Here is a 16,790-nt window from a genome sequence, read left to right as displayed (position 1 = left end):
TTCCTGAAATAACCTCACTCATATAATTTGCAAACAAACTATTAATTACATATTCATTCCTTAACCAGATTACATAAATCTCTTATCCAATAAAAAAGAAAATCAAACACAAGGTATTGGGCTTTAAAAATTAATTTCTAATAAAAAAGAATGGTTTTTTTTTTTTTTAACTTTTTTTCTCTCTTGTAGATGTGAAAAAAAAGGTATTTTTTTAATGTTTATTTATTTTTTCTATTTTATGTACCTCATGATTAATTATTTAATAATTTATTAAGTTTTTTTTTATTACAAATATAATTGATAGACTGTGATTTAGGTCATAATATGATTTCTTTTGTTATCCCTCACTAATATACGTTCAACATATATGATGATAGGAATTTTTATGTCACATTTTTTTCCCATTAGTACAAGTCATCAATCTCCGTGGAGTGCAGATGTCCCTGTCTGTTTTCTCATCACTTGCAAATTTTTATGTCACATGATCTTAATTATAGTTTTAAATCTTATTAAATATATATAAGGGAAAAACTCACAAACAGTACCTGAACTACGTGCCACTAATAACTTTCGTACCTCAACTTCAAAAACTATCACAATGGTACCTAGATTATCTAACACGACCTAACATTCATATATGCCGTCCACTTCGCCGTTAACGGTGTTAACTTTGCAAGGGTAAATCTGTCCTTCCACTTGCAGGAGGAGAGGGAAAAAAAAAGAACAGTACCCATGGTGTGAAGGAGAAGAGAGATGAACAGTGGAAGGACAGATTTACCCTTGCAAAGTTAACACCGTTAACGGCGAAGTGGACGGCATGTATGAATGTTAGGTCGTGTTAGATAATCTGGGTACCATTGTGATAGTTTTTGAAGTTGAGGTACGAAAGTTATTAGTGGCCCATAGTTCAGGTACTGTTTGTATTTTTTTCCCTATATATAAATGCTTTAATGAGTATGTAATGAAATTGAAAAATGAAAATAGATAAAGAAAATAATAAATAATGCAATATAATATTATTGAATTGGAAAGTCTAGAGAAATTAAATATAATTTTTTTTTGGTATAATTATTGTCCTTAATAGTCATTTTATAAGAGGTTATATATGTCATTTAATAATTCATGATAGAGTGAGGTTAACTGAGCAAATTTGGAGGTCCCAATAGAAACATGTAAATGTATTCTTAAAAGGTAAATTATCTCCATCTTTCTACCAAATATTGCAATAAAACTTCGATAAATTAATACGCGATAAATTAATAATCGTGCGTAAATTAATAACTGACCTGGTGACCTCTGGGTCACTTTCGTGACCTACAAACTTACCCGGTGACCCAGGTCAGTTTGGAAACTGTGCATGTGACCCAGAGGGTGGAAATAAGCACTAAAAAATAGTGAATAGTAACTGATCCAATGACCCAACAGGTGAACTTGCTCTTAGGTCATGAATCAAATCATGGAAACTAAATTATGAATATATAATGACTTGTAAAAAATTATAAAATCAAAGAAGATAAGGCAATTTGAGACAAAACGAAAGGACTTTAATTCTTCTATTTCTTCCTCTTAGCTGTGTAATAGAATGTCTCATACGTATGCAGAGAATGTGATCGAAGATGAGCAATCTACCTGAGCACAAAGCATCTCCATTGGTATATATTACACGATGCCCTGGCCTCGATATTATCATCTCCTTCCAACTTTGCTTGAAGTCATATAGCGGACATATATACATATTTTCGAGAGAAAGTAAATGAAAAGTTTCTATTTCTACTTTGATATATCACTAGGCAGCTCGCCTGCTTGATGTTGCGGGTTTGTGTTTTTTTTTTCTCTGAATTTTATATGCAATAGAGCAATAGAGTAGTAATCATAATCTAATAAATATTAACCGAATATGTTATCTCTTTACATATTACAAAAGCTGGTTCCCAAACTCCTTCACTAGCTAGTCCAAACTTGAAACTTGAGACTACTTCAGCCACATAAAAGAAGATAGTTGATAAAGAAACTGACGAGGTATTTCATTGGTTTAAACTGGTACTAATTAACTCTGGAAGTAGGATGCATATACTGCTTATGAGGGAATGACTTCATTTGAATTTGTTTTCATCTGCATCTCATGAGAGAAATTATGGAGATCACTGACGAACTATGTCGGGCTTTACAATGTAAATCTCAAGATATTTGGCATATGCCATGAGTCTTATTGAATCTACTAAAGCACTTATACAAGAACTTAAAGCTTTGTTAACTATTTCTAAAATGGCTCAATGGTTGGTGAAGACTAGAAGATCAATGACGTACCAACTAGTTTATAGGGTGGTTGTGCTGGTGCTCACTCTTCCACTCTCGACAGCAACTACAGAGCGAGCATTATTGGCTATGAAATAGTGAAAACAAGACTTCACAATAGAATGGAGGACGATTTTCTTACCGACTCTTTGATTATGTACATTGAAAAGGAAATTGTTGAAAAGTTTAGTATAGACTCTATTATTGATGACTTTCGCGATATGCAAGAGCGGTCCCATTTTGATGTATAATTCAATTTAAAAACTTTATTATATTATAGACTATGTTTCGTCATTGAATTTATTTTTTATATTTTACTTTTTTATCCTTCTTATATTGGCCCCTCATTTATAATCTCTGGCTCCGCCGTGTTAGTGGCATTAATTCCCAACAGACAAATAACCATATATACCAGAATCATAGTCGTGTATTAGCTCAATAAGTAGAAACCAATTCCCGACATTATAATACTTGCATATCAACTCCAGTTCAAGTTTTTACCTCTGTATAGGGGCGTAACCAGTCACAAGGCTGGTTGGGCTATAGAATCAAGGAGAAAAAGCCCCAAGTATAGGTATTGCCCATAGTAGCCCACTTAAAATACACACACACACACACACACACATACATCATATTAATCCTCAGTTCGTGACTTCCTTTAGTTCTTTTACCAGAGAGTAGCCGATAGCGACACAACATTCCTCTTCCTCCTACCGAGTTCATCAGTTCGTAAGTTCCTCTTCCTTAGTTCCTCCAACCCGATTAGCTCCATATCACCCACATAAAGGTACTTCTAATTTCATCTCTCCCAAGCCCCATTGATGGGTTTTGCTTGCAATTGACTGTGAGCTTTGAATTTCAGAGGCTTCAATTGAGCTATTCGGAAGACCTGAACTTCGTAAGAGATCATTGAATGGCGGATGGGATATTGATAAATGATAATCGGTATATTAGTTGCTTTGCGGTGGATTAATTGGTTTACGGTGGCTATTGGAAGCTTGCAATATTAAATATGGATGTTTGAAATAAGCAATATTATATGTGGATTGGTAGATTTTTGCCGACTTAGGGAGATCTTTATATATGCCATGTCCATTCTATTGGTTATTAGAATATTAGGTTGTTTATATAAATATTTGTTCACTTGCTTCAGTTGCTTAGTTTTTGTTTTGGTTAGAAGTTATAACCTGGTGCTTGAATCTTGATGTTGGTTTTTGGTTTTTGAATATATATATATATATATATATAATGGATCATTTAAAATCCAAGCGGTACAAAAATCTTCTTTCATGGTTTACAAGTGATACTCCATCTAGTGGTAGTGGGAATGAGATTGGGAGTGGGAGTAGAAATGTGACTGAGAATTCTGTGAATTATGTCCTTGTAAACTCTTGTCCATCTATTCTGCTAGAAGAGTGTGGTAATGATAGAATTGAGATAGAAAACGTTAGTGATCCGTGGGATCTCTAGTTAGCTTTAGAAAGAGAGAGAGAGTGTGACACAAGATGTATAGTGGTTCATTTCCCGCCTTAGCGGGAAACTACGTCCACTTGAATGTTTAACTATGTGTGTTTGGGCCTTGCGGCCCAAGTGGATTACATGAGTGTAATGGAGTGGTGTTTAAGTGGGAGGAGACATTCCTTTTATAGGTGAAGGAATGCTTCTCCTTTACATGGTTTTCGATGTGGGACAAGCAAACAACTATTCTAGTATAGAAATGCCATATTGTGGAGGCAACTTGGCAAGGCCGGAAAGGTGGCTTCCCGGCGACGGATTTGCCACTTCCGGATACCGTAGCGTAGCTTGAACATAGGGCTACAAGATGCAAGTAGCGGTTGTGCCTCACCATGGCTTGGGGGTGTCCCAAAGAGGGTGTTAATTATGCTTGGTGAGATAGCAAACTAGCCTTACTAGTAGAGGTATCTACAAGTCCCCGAAGTCCCCAAGTAAGAGGAGCTTCTTGGTTGGGGAGTTATACACATGATGTCACCAAACATAAGTAACCGGGCGGTACGGAGCCCCTACAAGTCCCCGAACTCCGTAAGCAAGAAGAGACTCGTTAACCTGCACAATAAAGACAAAAAACAGGCATACATAGAATGCTCGTTGCATTGGGCAACAAATGTGAGTTGTATGGATATGCGTTGGCATATATAAACGTATGGGGTGCGTGATACATGTTGATGCATATACGCGAATGGTGCCGAGTACGATCGATTATGACGTACAAACTCGAGAACGCGTATGGTCGTGTGAGCGTATGGATTGCATATGATAAATGTAAGTTGCATGAGCGGTGCGAAGGTAAGCGTTTGTAACTCATGAACGATGACCGCGCATACGGTTGTGTCTGTTTGGTTTTCGCTCGTATTAATGGAACGCGAAAAGAATTTGATTTGTCGCGGTCGGTAAACGACAAATGGTAGAAAAATTCAAAGTTCCATTAACGTGTGGTGTGTCGAGTAGACATGAGCGTAAAGCTCGAGGATTGCCGGGAAGGCATGAGCGGGAAGCTCGAGGGTTGCCGGGAAGGCATGAGCGAAAGCTCGGGGTGCCGGGAAGGCATGAGCGGGAAGCTCGTGGGTTGCCGGGGAGGCATGAGCGGAAGCTCCAGGGTTGCCGGGAAGGCATGAGTGAAAGCTCGGGATGCCGGGGAGGCATGAGCGGAAACTCAAGGTTTGCCGGGGAGGCATGAGCGGAAGCTCGTGGGTTGCCGGGAAGGTATGAGCGGAAGCTCGTGGGTTGCCGGGGAGGCATGAGCGGAAGCTCAAGGGTTGCCGGGAAGGCATGAGTGGGAAGCTCAAGGGTGCCGCGAAGGCATGAGCGGTATGCTCGTGAGCGGAAGCTCGTGGGTTGTCGGGGAGGCATGAGCGGAAGCTCAAGGATTGCCTGGAAGGCATGAGCGAAAGCTCGGAATGCCGGGGAGGCATGAGCGGAAGCTCGTGGGTTGCCGGGAAGGCATGAGCGAGAAGCTCGTGAGCGGAAGCTCAAGGGTGCCGTGAAGGCATGAGCGGTAAGCTCGTGAGCGGAAGCTCGGGGGTGCAGCGAAGGCATGAGCGGTAAGCTCGTGAGCGGAAGCTCAAGGGTGCCGCGAAGGCGTGAGCGGAAGCTCGGGGGTGCCGTGAAGGCGTGAGAGGGAGCTCGGGGGTGTCGCGAAGGCGTGAGCGGTAAGCTCGTGAGCGGAAGCTCGGGGGTGCCGCGAAGGCATGAGCGGTAAGCTCAAGGGTGTCGTGAAGGCGTGAGCGGAAGCTCGGGGATGCCGTGAAGGCGTGAGCGGAAGCTCGAGGGTGCCGTGAAGGCGTGAGCGGAAGTCACGAGGGCGAAAGCCTGGAGGTGCCGCTGAGGCACGAGCGCGAAAGCTCAAGGGTTGCCGCTGAGGCACGAGCGCGAAAGTCTGGCGGTGCCGCTGAGGCACGAGCGGAAAAGCTCAAGGGTTGTCGTTGAGGCACAAGCGAAAGCCTGGCGGTGCCGCTGAGGCACGAGCGCGAAAGCTCAAGGGTTGCCGCTGAGGCACGAGCGCGAAAGCCTAGCGGTGCCGCTGAGGCATTAACGGGTAGCTCGAGGTGATGCCCTGAGGCATGAGCGTGACCGTTGCTAATTATGCTGGGCTGTATGTACAAGTCCTCGAAGTCCCCAGTCAAGGAGGGTGTTCTTGCGGGTTGATACCAAAGCGTAGCTTTGTGCCGTATATCAAGCATAATTAGTGCGAGTGCGTCGTCCATCTAGAATTGGTCGGAGCGAACGCTTTTGCCCTTTCGGGTGGGCCCCTGCTAGGCCCTGCGAGGAGTCCCCCACTCCTGGCTATAGACCTTCGGATGGTCGGAAAATTGTTTGATGAAGGGAGCTGCGCAGAGCAGAGGGTGTTGGGTAGCGAGCCCAATCTTTGGTACCCAAGCGTCGGGGTTAACTGCCGGATCAATGGCTGCCGTGGGCTGTGTTAACTAGTCCCTTTGCTATTTCTCAGAGGAGAAACTTGACTGCAATGCCGCGTAGCGGTCATTGTCATTATGAGGCGTTGCCTTACCGCTTGGCAGTTGGTTGAATGAAAAATGATAAACACATAGAGCAAGTAATAATATTTTGTTTGAGTGTCCCATGTTTATTTAATTGAGTTGCAATTAAAAATAGAAGCATGGCATATTTTGTATAGCATGTACTTGTAATGTGGATGCTAATATCATTTTTGCATTTTTGTAGGCATGCTTAGAGATGGTTTGAGATCGGTATGTGAAGCATGGCATATCTAGTATGTGAGATCTAGAAAGTGTTGCCAAATCTACAAAATGTTGTTGGCATGCTCAAAAGTTTATGGAAGCATGTAAAAGCATATCAAGTGTGATATATTGTTGGTATGCATAGAAGTAGTAAAAGCATGGCATTGGCATGGCACTAGCTCAAATTGAAAGAGCGTAAAGGAAGATATAGTTACTTATCTTATGTCGATTTGGAGCGAGTTGGAGTTGGAATTGATTAAGTGCCCAAATTATGTTGGAGTTGTCCTAGCCTCGCTAGCAGAGGAATATGTCGCCGCTGGACTTGCTATCGGAAAATGTCGCCGCTGGGCCCGCTAGCGGAAAATGTCGCCGCTATCCTGCTAGCGGAAAATGTCACCGCTGGACATGCTGGCGGAAGATGTCGCCGCCAGACTCGCTTAGCGGAAAATGTCGCCGCTGGACTCGCTTGCCTCGCTGTAGGAATATGTCGCCGCGGACACGCTGGCGGAAGATGTCGCCGCCAGACTTTCTTAGCGGAAGATGTCACCGCCGGACATGCTAGCCTCGCTGGAGGAATATGTCGCCGCGGATCGTTAGCGGAAAATGTCGCCGCTGGACCCGCTAGAGGAAAATGTCGCCGCTGGACTCGCTAGCGGAAGATCTCACCGCCGGACCCGCTAGCGGAAGATGCCGCCGGAATCGCTAGCGGAAGATGTCGTCGCCGGACTCACTAGCGGAAGATGTTACCGCCGGACATGCTGGCGAAAGATGTCGCCGCCGGACTCGCTAGCGGAATATGTCGCCGCTGGATACGCTGGGGGAAAATGTCGCCGCCGGACTCGCTAGCGGAAGATCTCACCGCCGGACACGCTAGCGGAAAATCTCACAGCCGGACACGCTAGCGGAATATGTCGCCGCTGGATACGCTGGAGGAAAATGTCGCCGCCGGACTCGCTAGCGGAAGATCTCACCGCCGGACACGCTAGCGGAAAATCTCACCGCCGGACACGCTAGCAGAAGATGTCGCCGCCGGACACGCTGGAGAAAGATGTCGCCGCAGGACTCACTAGCGGAATATGTCGCCGCTAGACACGCTGGCGGAAAATGTCGCCGCCGGACTCGTTAGCGGAAGATCTCACCGCCAGACCCGCTAGCGGAAGATGCCGCCGGAATCTCTAGCGGAAGATGTCGCCGCCGGACTCACTGGCGAAAGATGTCGCCACTGAACTCGCTAGCGGAATATGTCACCGTCGGACACGCTAGCGGAAAATGTCTCCGCCGGTCATGCTAGCGGACCAAAAGTTCAAGGTACGTGACGAAGCCTTTGTGTTAGCTTCCCACAGACGGCGTCAATGTTAACGTTAGTGATCCGTGGGATCTCTAGTTAGCTTTAGAAAAAGAGAGAGAGTGTGACACAAGATGTATAGTGGTTCATTTCCCGCCTTAGTGGGAAACTACGTCCACTTGAATGTTTAACTATGTGTGTTTGGGCCTTGCGGCCCAAGTGGATTACATGAGTGTAATGGAGTGGTGTTTAAGTGGGAGGAGGCATTCCTTTTATAGGTGAAGGAATGCTTCTCCTTTACATGGTTTTCGATGTGGGACAAGCAAACAACTATTCTAGTATAGAAATGCCATATTGTGGAGGCAACTTGGCAAGGCCGGAAAGGTGGCTTCCAGGCGACGAATTTGCCACTTCCGGATACCGTAGCGTAGCTTGAACATAGGGCTACAAGATGCAAGTAGCGGTTGTGCCTCACCATGGCTTGGGGGTGTCCCAAAGAGGGTGTTAATTATGCTTGGTGAGATAGCAAACTAGCCTTGCTAGTAGAGGTATCTACAGAAGTGAGTTTTGATGTTACTTCAGACCCTGGAAAACTTAGAAACACCTATAACAATCAAGCCTTCAAGTCTTCAAGCATAAACCCAGATCTCAGCCATTCTTCCAAACTCCCCTTCAAACCGATCTTCCAGAAACCCAAATCCAAAACCCCTAAATTCTCTTATTGCAATGTGTTTTTAGCTCCTATAATGTGCTTCATGCTATCAAGTCTCATTTGATATCTGAATCACGCACAAAATTCTTCCATTAACATTAAGTTATTGGGTTAATTTTAGCCTAGTACTGCTGAATTCAAAAGAACCATCAAATGCTCTCACAAAACATATAAGCAAATTGTCTATCCCATTAATTATAGACTCCTTTAAGGAGTTCGTAGAGAGCAGAAGACTGAGCTTGTTCATTGTTCTTAATGGCTTTTCCAGGTATGTTTATATCTCGATCATATATAATTTAGGGCTGGGCACGGGCCGGGTCCAACTAAAATTTTGCTGGGCCCGGGACCGGCCCGTTTCTTACGGTTCGGGCCCAAAGCCCGTTTTGCAACCAACAGGGACCAGCCCGTTTGAATTCGGGCCGGGCTTCCGGGTTTTCGGGTCCAAAACATATATCCTTTTGTTTTCTCAAAATAAACCAAGATTCAAAATCAAAAACTGAAAAATACAATAAAATCCAGATCCACCAGAAACTATAAGCATATTTCAAGAATTACAGTCACAAAAACCTGTCATTTCACATTGATCTAACCTAAACATGCATCAAACAATCAGTAAAAACAATCAGCGATCCATTCTTCACTAATCCAACACTAAAAATTGAAAATTTAAAACTCAATTCCAGTCGAAAACAATAGTAAACCCATATTACATTTCAGCCTCATTTTCTCAACACCGAATCGAAGAGCTGTGAGCTTCTAGATCGGACCAGATTCTGTGAGCTTCAGATCAGACCCAGATCTGAAGAATGGATGATGAAGCCCTTAGCACAGATCGAAGAGCTGTGAGCTTCTAGATCGGACCAGAGCTTCAGATCGGACCCAGATATGAAGAATGGATGATGAAGCCCTTAGCACAGATTGAAGAGCTGTGAGCTTCTAGATCGGACCCAGATCCTGTGAGATTTAGATTGATGGATGATGAAGCCTTAGCACAGATCGATGGGTGATAAAGGCACCGCCTAGCCTTCTCCATGTTGAGCCTATAGCATGATCTTGTTGTTATCTTGGAGTTGATAATCAGAGAGATTTGCCGGAAGTCGGATTTGACGGAGGATTGACATGGAGGACTGAACTACTGGAGGATTGGAGAAGAAGGAGAAAGAAAGAGGTGGCTTGAATTATGGCTGATTGTGAAGAAATGACTTGTGGTCGTGGGTTTTGGCAGTTGGAACTTTGAAGATTAGGATTCAGTGAGTTCGATCCTATGATAAGGTTTTTGAGCCTTCTCATATGACCAATAAGATGGGGACGCATGTCTTTTTTAAGTAATACGGGCCTGGCAGGCTTTTTTGTTTCTGAAATTCAAGGCCCGGGCCTGAACCGTTTTTTGAATACCAAGGCCCGGCCCGAACCGTTTTGACAAAAAAAAAAGTTGGGCCCGAACCGTACGGGCCTAGTCTTGACAGACCGGTTCGGGTTTGCGGGTTTTCAGGCTAAAATGCCCAGCCCTAATATATATAAGCCTAATTATAAAAGAATGTGTTTCTATGAATGTGTATATCTAAGTTTCATTTCTTATACGTTGGCCAATTGTTTAACTTCGTCAGACTAGAGTTTTTCCTTCTAATGCGTCAAGTGACTCAAAGACAGGTGGATCAGACCTAGGGATTCGTGGGTCACATGTTCTTTTGGAACAACGTTGTTTCAGTACAATTTTGCTTCTCACTACTGAGCTTCTCTATTCTACTTAGTGATTTTTTCGCAGTTGGATGTACGGGTATAGTGTTGTTGTTAGATTTGGACTTGGGTTAATTGGTGTCGAATTTTTTTTTTCTTCGATGGTAGTGTGGCAAAAAATTTAGACTTTAAGTTCATCTTTAATTTGTAAATTTTTTATCATAGTGGTGAACTTTAACTTCGTTTGTTCGCGCTCGATTTCAGGGTTTAACTCCTATTAATACTGTTGACTTTTTCGTGGTTGGGTGTGTGGGTAAGGTGTTGTTGTCAAATCCGAACTGGATCAATTGGTGAGTTTTCACTCGATTTTTTTTTTCGTGGGCTTGTCTAATCTCCTTAGTGATTTTTTCATGGTTGGGTATGCGGATAAGGTGTTGTTGTTAGATCTGAACTAAGGTCCAATTGGTTCGAGGTTTTTTTTTTTTTTTTTTTTTCTTTCTTTCTTTGGTGGTAGTGCGGCAAAATGTTTAGACTTTAAGTTCGTCTTTAATTTGTATGTTTTTTGTCATAGTGGTGAACTCTAGTTTTCTGTGTTCGTGATCGACTTCAAGTGGTCAAATCTTACGATTAATATTGTTGCAAATACTGTTTCAAACAACATAAATATAATGATGGTAACAATTAGTAACTATTAAATATTCAAACAAACAGAAAGTGGGTTTGATAGAGTCAAGGTTAACTACCTTGATATTGAATTTCTACATTACATTATGGGAAAATCGTCCAAACAGTGTCTGGACTTTTCCAGACTATTAATTTTCATACTTATATACTTCAAAAAATATCAAAATGGTACCTGAGTGTTTGAGCCCGACCCAATTTCCGTATCTAGCAACAGTAAAATCGTTAACAGGGTTAACTTTTGAAGGATATTTTTGTCATTTTACTATTCATCTTCTCTGAAATGACGGGCCACCACTCGTCTCCATCCTCTTCTTCTCCTCCACCGAAACCATCACCAAGACCAAACAACAAAAGTCCAATTTTTTTTTTTTAACATGAATTCAAAAGATGAATGTTCATCGTCACTTCCTCCTTGCTTATCAGTTCTTCTTTCTTACTTCTTCATTTCAATCATCCTTGAGAACCAGCAGCAACAACAAGGATTGAACCTCTCTATGTTGCCCCACTTCATCAAATTTCAAACCTCATCTTTCTGGGTTTCTTTCCGCCTTTGCTTTTCTGGGTTTTCTTCCCCAATTTGATTCCAATCTCATCCCACCTAGTTGACTTGAAACTAAAGAAAAATCAAACTCATTTCCTTCTTTCAGAAAACCTCATAATGCTTCTCTGCTAAAACCCCCATTTATTGACCTTTCTTCCTCTCTTTATTGAAAAAAAAAAAAAAAATACAGACCCACGAGAGAGGGAGCCATTTTTGTTTGATGGGTGTGTTTTATTTCAAAGAGGCTCGAGAACAACAACGACTCACGAAGCCTTGTCGGTCTTCGCCGGGGCTTCGCCGGCAAACAAGTGAAGATGGTCCAAGCTTATGCCTTTCGTCGTGGCCCTTGTGGTCATTGCAGAGATGTCGTTTTAATTGGGGCCGTTGATTTCGACTTGATTCTCTCGCTCGGTTTGGCGCTCAGGTCAGTCAGATCTACCGCCACAACTCTTTCTGGTTTGCCGTCGTGGATGAACTTGCCTTCTCCTTCAGTGAGTGCACCGCCACATAGATGGAGGGGGGGGGGAGAGAGAGAGCGTCGGTTGTGAACAGAAACGGAGGAGAGAGAGAGAGCATCATGGTAAACAGAGATGGAGAAGAGAGAGAGAGAGGATTAGATAAAGACAGAAGTGATTTCAATGGCCCGTCATTTCAGAGAAGATGAATAGTAAAATGATGAAAATATCCTTAAAAAATTAACCCCGTTAATGATTTTACTGTTGCTAGATACGAAAATTGGGTCGGGCTCAAACACTCAGGTACCATTTTGATATTTTTTGAAGTATAAGTATGAAAATTAATAGTCTGGAAAAGTCTAGACACTGTTTGGACGATTTTCCCTGACATTATTGAACTCTTCTGGTTAATAGCAGTGAGTGTTAATATATGTACAGATTAATTATATTTTACTCCCGCATTATCGGGGGAGTTTTCATTTTCATACCTAAATATGAAATTGTTTCATTAGAATACCTGAACTTCCTCCTTGGACATATTCAAACCCGGAGTTAAAAACTCCGTCACAAAAATTTGTTATTGGCTTAGGTGTTAGTTAACTGCTGATATGACAGTTAACCGATGATGTGACACTTAAAAACCCCGGATATGAATACGTCTGATGGAAGTAAGATCAAGTACTCAACTGACAAAATTTGATATTTGGGTATGAAATTAAAAACCAGGGTGTAAAATGTAAATAATGTTAATGTTATTTCCAACAACGAAATTTCCATTCCGGTCGCCCTCGTTTCCGTTGACTTGGTTACCGGCAATTGTGTATGTTGATTGTTTGTCATCGTCGCCGTCATCTTGTTTGTTTCTGAGGTTGGTCTGAGAAGGATATCTAGCTTGACGCAGAGGATTTGACGGTTTTGGTAATGCCGGCATGACATCGAGATTGTACTTTTTATTCTGATAATGATGATCAATAGGTTTCAGGTAAGCTCCTATTGCACAGATACCCATATACTCACAAGCCCTACCATGAAAGCCGACAATCATATTCCCAGGTGGTTGGATTGAAAAATACTTATCCTGCTTGCCTTCATCATATGGTCCGTAACTTTTCTTGTTTCCATATGGTCCGTAACTTTTCTTGTTGCTCCTAAAAGTAAGGGAGCAAATACTGGGCCAGAACTTAAAATATGTTCCATGAACTGAAATCAGATATTCGTACGGATAATCAAGCTTGATCTGTTGACAAAATTAGCTAATTAATGATTCAGTGATTAAATATAGATTCATAGAAGCTGCGGGATTACGACTGGACTTACCGTGTCAGTACGGTATGAGATCTCGTTGCCATCATATTGAATCTGGAAATTAGCTAATTAATGATTCAGTGATTACATATAGATTTATATAAGCTGAAGGATTACGACTGGACTTACCTCGTCAATAGGGTCAGACCCTGTCCCAACACCATGCTTGTCTGACCAAAATGAGCTCCCGTTGTCATCATATTCAATCTGTAGAAAGTTAATGTTCGACTTCGATGAATGAGATATTACCAACTGCCTGACTGTTGAATGAGCTCCATCATCAAAACCTTTCCCTCCGCGTTCTGATCCGAAGGGCCCAAGCTTCAACAGTATTTTCTCACCAGAATAATCCTTCAAACTCTGTAACATGCATGGACTATTAACATTAATCTACAATTTATTTAGTACGTTTATGTAACAGCTTGGAACTGAGGTATAATGAACGAACAAAAGAATTTCTGTATAGACAGAAAGAAAAGAAATCATGAATTACATAGTCTAGCTATACGACAGACCTAAAAGAAACAAAGACAAATTCGGCACTTTCAGCACTTGAATCAATATAAATATGTATATGCACTCACCATGTTCAATTAATGATTCAGTGATTACATATATGCCTTGAGCAAAATGAAAGAAATTGAATCGCGCAGTTAGCAAAATTTATATATGCCTTGAGCATTTGAGCGAAGGGTTTGATCAGAATTTGGATTTAGATATTAATATAGCTAGGTAGCTTACGACTACCGTGGTGCTCGTGCGGAAGAATCTAAATATTCTTTTCCAACTAATATCATGAATTTTGACATTAAAAATTGAGGATCTAATTCAAAGGAGAAAGACAAAGCCTAAATAATTATGATTAAGTCGTCAGTACATTAAAAATTAGCCAAGTAGCTTGATGGAACTTTAGTAGTTTGAGAGAAGTTAAATATTCTGTTATCAACATATATGGATTTTTTTTTTTTGAGAAACCTAAAAGGGGACGTCAATCCATTGAATGTAAATGTAGGTAACATTACAAAATGACTCATAGGATTCCCGGCTACGACAAAATTGAGCCATGAATAGAAACCCTAAAGTAAAACCCTAGAGATTCTAACATAATGTTACCTTAGAGTGAAGCTCTAAGTAACCAGTGACCAGTAACCTGACGCTACTAGAGAATGCCCCGAACACAGTCAAAGGCCTACTCCAATATATTGAGAGCCCAATACACTTAATCCCCAATCCACCTGGATCCCAAATACGGGCCCAAAAGTGAGCGGGCCTAACCAACACAGCCCACCCCGAACCACCAGGCCCTAGAGCAGCCCATGACACCAGAGAGTCGGACCAAGCCCAAGCCCCTGAAGGAATACTCAGGGCACCCAGACCACCAGCCCGACGCCGCCACACTAAGGCAGGCCACCGTCGGAGTACACCATCTCCATCACCCGCCGCGGCTTTCATCCTCACCGGGTAATTGTCGCTTCCTAGAACTCGGAACCACCACCAGCCCACGAAGATCGCCGATCTTGGAACCGATCGAGGAACACCATGAGGCCAAAGCACTGCCGCCGCCATAGACCGGAGCAGACCCAGCCACCACTTGCTAGAACCCGGATCCCATGTCTGGTTTGGGTCCACCAGACCACAGCGCTGCCCATCACCATTGCTGCGATAGAGACAAGCACCAGCACGGGCAAAACCCGAAGGGGGTAAATCTCGTCGCCAAGCCGACGAGATTATGGTGCAGCAACCAGAAGGTTGAAAAGGGGAGATCCACGAATCCACAGGGCTTTCCAGCCAGAGACCACGAACGCCAGCGTCGCAGGTTAAGGAAATCGGACGGCAAAACCTTAGGGTTAGCCGCCGCAGAGAGGAGAGAGCAAGAGCTCCCATTTAGTTGATCAACATATATGGATTGTGTGAATGATTTCGGTTCAAAGAAGAAATTTTTTTTATTCATACAGCCATTCTTTATCCTTGCACATGAGGATTTTTGTCAAAAATCGCACTTGGATCAGTATTAATTAATTTCGCAAATCACATGAATAAAATTAAATATTTTTAAATCAAAAGATTAATTTTGAGCATCACTCCAAACCATAAGAACTATTTATAACTTTTACTTTTAATTTTTTTATCAAACTCACACGAAGAATGTAATAATAGAAGGGAAAATGGTCCGTACGGTACCTAAACTTTTCCTCCTTATAACTTTTGGTACCTGAACTTCAAAAAACATCAATATGGTACCTGAGGTTCTTTGCCCGACTGAGGATTGCCACATATGGCCGTTACCTCCGTTACGGAGGTTGCCAGCTGGCCATTTTTTAAGGCTGTTTCTGTCCTTTTATGTCTTAATCCTTATTAATTGCAGCCATGTCCCCACTCCACCGATTAACACCAGCAGCAAGTTTTTTCCTCCTCCTCCTCCGGACCTCCACCACCACTACCAGACATAGAAGGACAATGAGGAAGAAGCAGTCAAGACAATGAACGGAAAAAGAAATCGGAGCTGCCCAAAGTCAATTCAACACAATGCCCAAGAAATTGGATCGAATGAAGGTGGAGGAGAGAGGGATGGCTCCGGTGGGGAGCTGGTGAGGTTGTCTGTTGAGTTGGTCAAGACTATGGAGGCCAAAGTTTCGGTTGTTTAATTTGCACAATTGCACGTACTCGATCTGTAGCCCGAAGTTACGTCGCCGGCCACGATTCGAAGCTAGCAGTCCGTTACCCAATTTGCCGGATTGAGAAAATATTAGAACTGGATAGTGATGAGTGAGTGTTGGAGAGGGGAGCCTGGTTTAGGTGATGAGAGGAGAATGGTGATCATTGGTTAGAAGACGAATTCAAATGCGAATGTAGGGGATGAGGAGAATGGCAATTGTTGTGATGAAAACAAGACCAACGGTCGTGGGAACGACGGGGTTGAGGAGAATGGGAAGTCATTGGATGAAATTGGGGGAGAGATAGATGGGGAAACTGAGGTGTTTGAGGTTCCCATTGAGGTGCGAGTGAAAATAGTCAAGACCGGGGGGGGGGGGGGGGTTTTGTGGGGTAAGATTAAGAACCACCCGTGGTGGTCGGGCCAGATTTGTGATCCTTCAGATGCTTCTGAGCTTGCAATGAAATTGAGATTGAGAATTTGAAGCTTTCCAATCCATCCCATCTCTTTCTTTCACCTTCTTCTCCACCCCAAACCCAATCATCAAGGCCTGAGAGAATGATTTTTTTTTTTTTTCTGGGTTTTTCTTCACATGAGAATCAGGCATATATGGGTTTTTGATTGAAAGTTGGAATCTTTGAATACATGTGGGTATTTGTATGTATATTAATTAGAGGAAGTGATTCTTCAATTGATGGATTCAATATCCAAACAAAATTCATATTGTCCACAATTTCTATAAAATTCTCAAGCCTTCTGCAATCTCAAAGCCAAAGATGTGTTGGGGAATTTTAGCTACGTCTTATTGGGAATATTGCAAGGCTAGATCATCCATTAAGATCCAACCCCATAAGTTTTGTAAGAAATCAAACAGAAGGGATGTACTTCAACTAAACTTGCACAATAGATCGAGATCCTCCATTTAGGTTGTGAGAGTGAAGAACAGGGGAGAGAGAGAGAGAGAGTGGC

The 16,790-nt window shown here is 42.5% G+C and overlaps 1 protein-coding gene and 1 non-coding gene across 2 annotated transcripts; both read right to left on the bottom strand.

Moving 5' to 3' along the window:
• Positions 1–387: 387 nt before the first annotated feature.
• LOC133713206 (small nucleolar RNA R44/J54/Z268 family) lies at positions 388–469 on the bottom strand. The gene has a single exon (XR_009847875.1). It is a non-coding gene; the product is annotated as a small nucleolar RNA R44/J54/Z268 family (small nucleolar RNA).
• An 11,844-nt stretch (positions 470–12,313) lies between these two features.
• LOC133707979 (jacalin-related lectin 3-like) lies at positions 12,314–13,892 on the bottom strand. Its single transcript, XM_062133435.1, has 4 exons — positions 13,753–13,892; positions 13,298–13,528; positions 13,181–13,222; positions 12,314–13,100 (listed from the first exon to the last, which is right to left on the bottom strand). Exons 1-4 carry the CDS (start codon positions 13,753–13,755, stop codon positions 12,579–12,581), a joined length of 798 nt encoding a protein of 265 aa, XP_061989419.1. The 5' UTR covers positions 13,756–13,892; the 3' UTR covers positions 12,314–12,578.
• Between the last annotated feature and the right edge of the window lie 2,898 nt (positions 13,893–16,790).

This window comes from Rosa rugosa, chromosome 5 (genome assembly GCF_958449725.1).
Source record: "Rosa rugosa chromosome 5, drRosRugo1.1, whole genome shotgun sequence".
Taxonomy (NCBI): domain Eukaryota; kingdom Viridiplantae; phylum Streptophyta; class Magnoliopsida; order Rosales; family Rosaceae; genus Rosa; species Rosa rugosa.
This window is presented reverse-complemented; position numbering and strand designations above follow the sequence as displayed.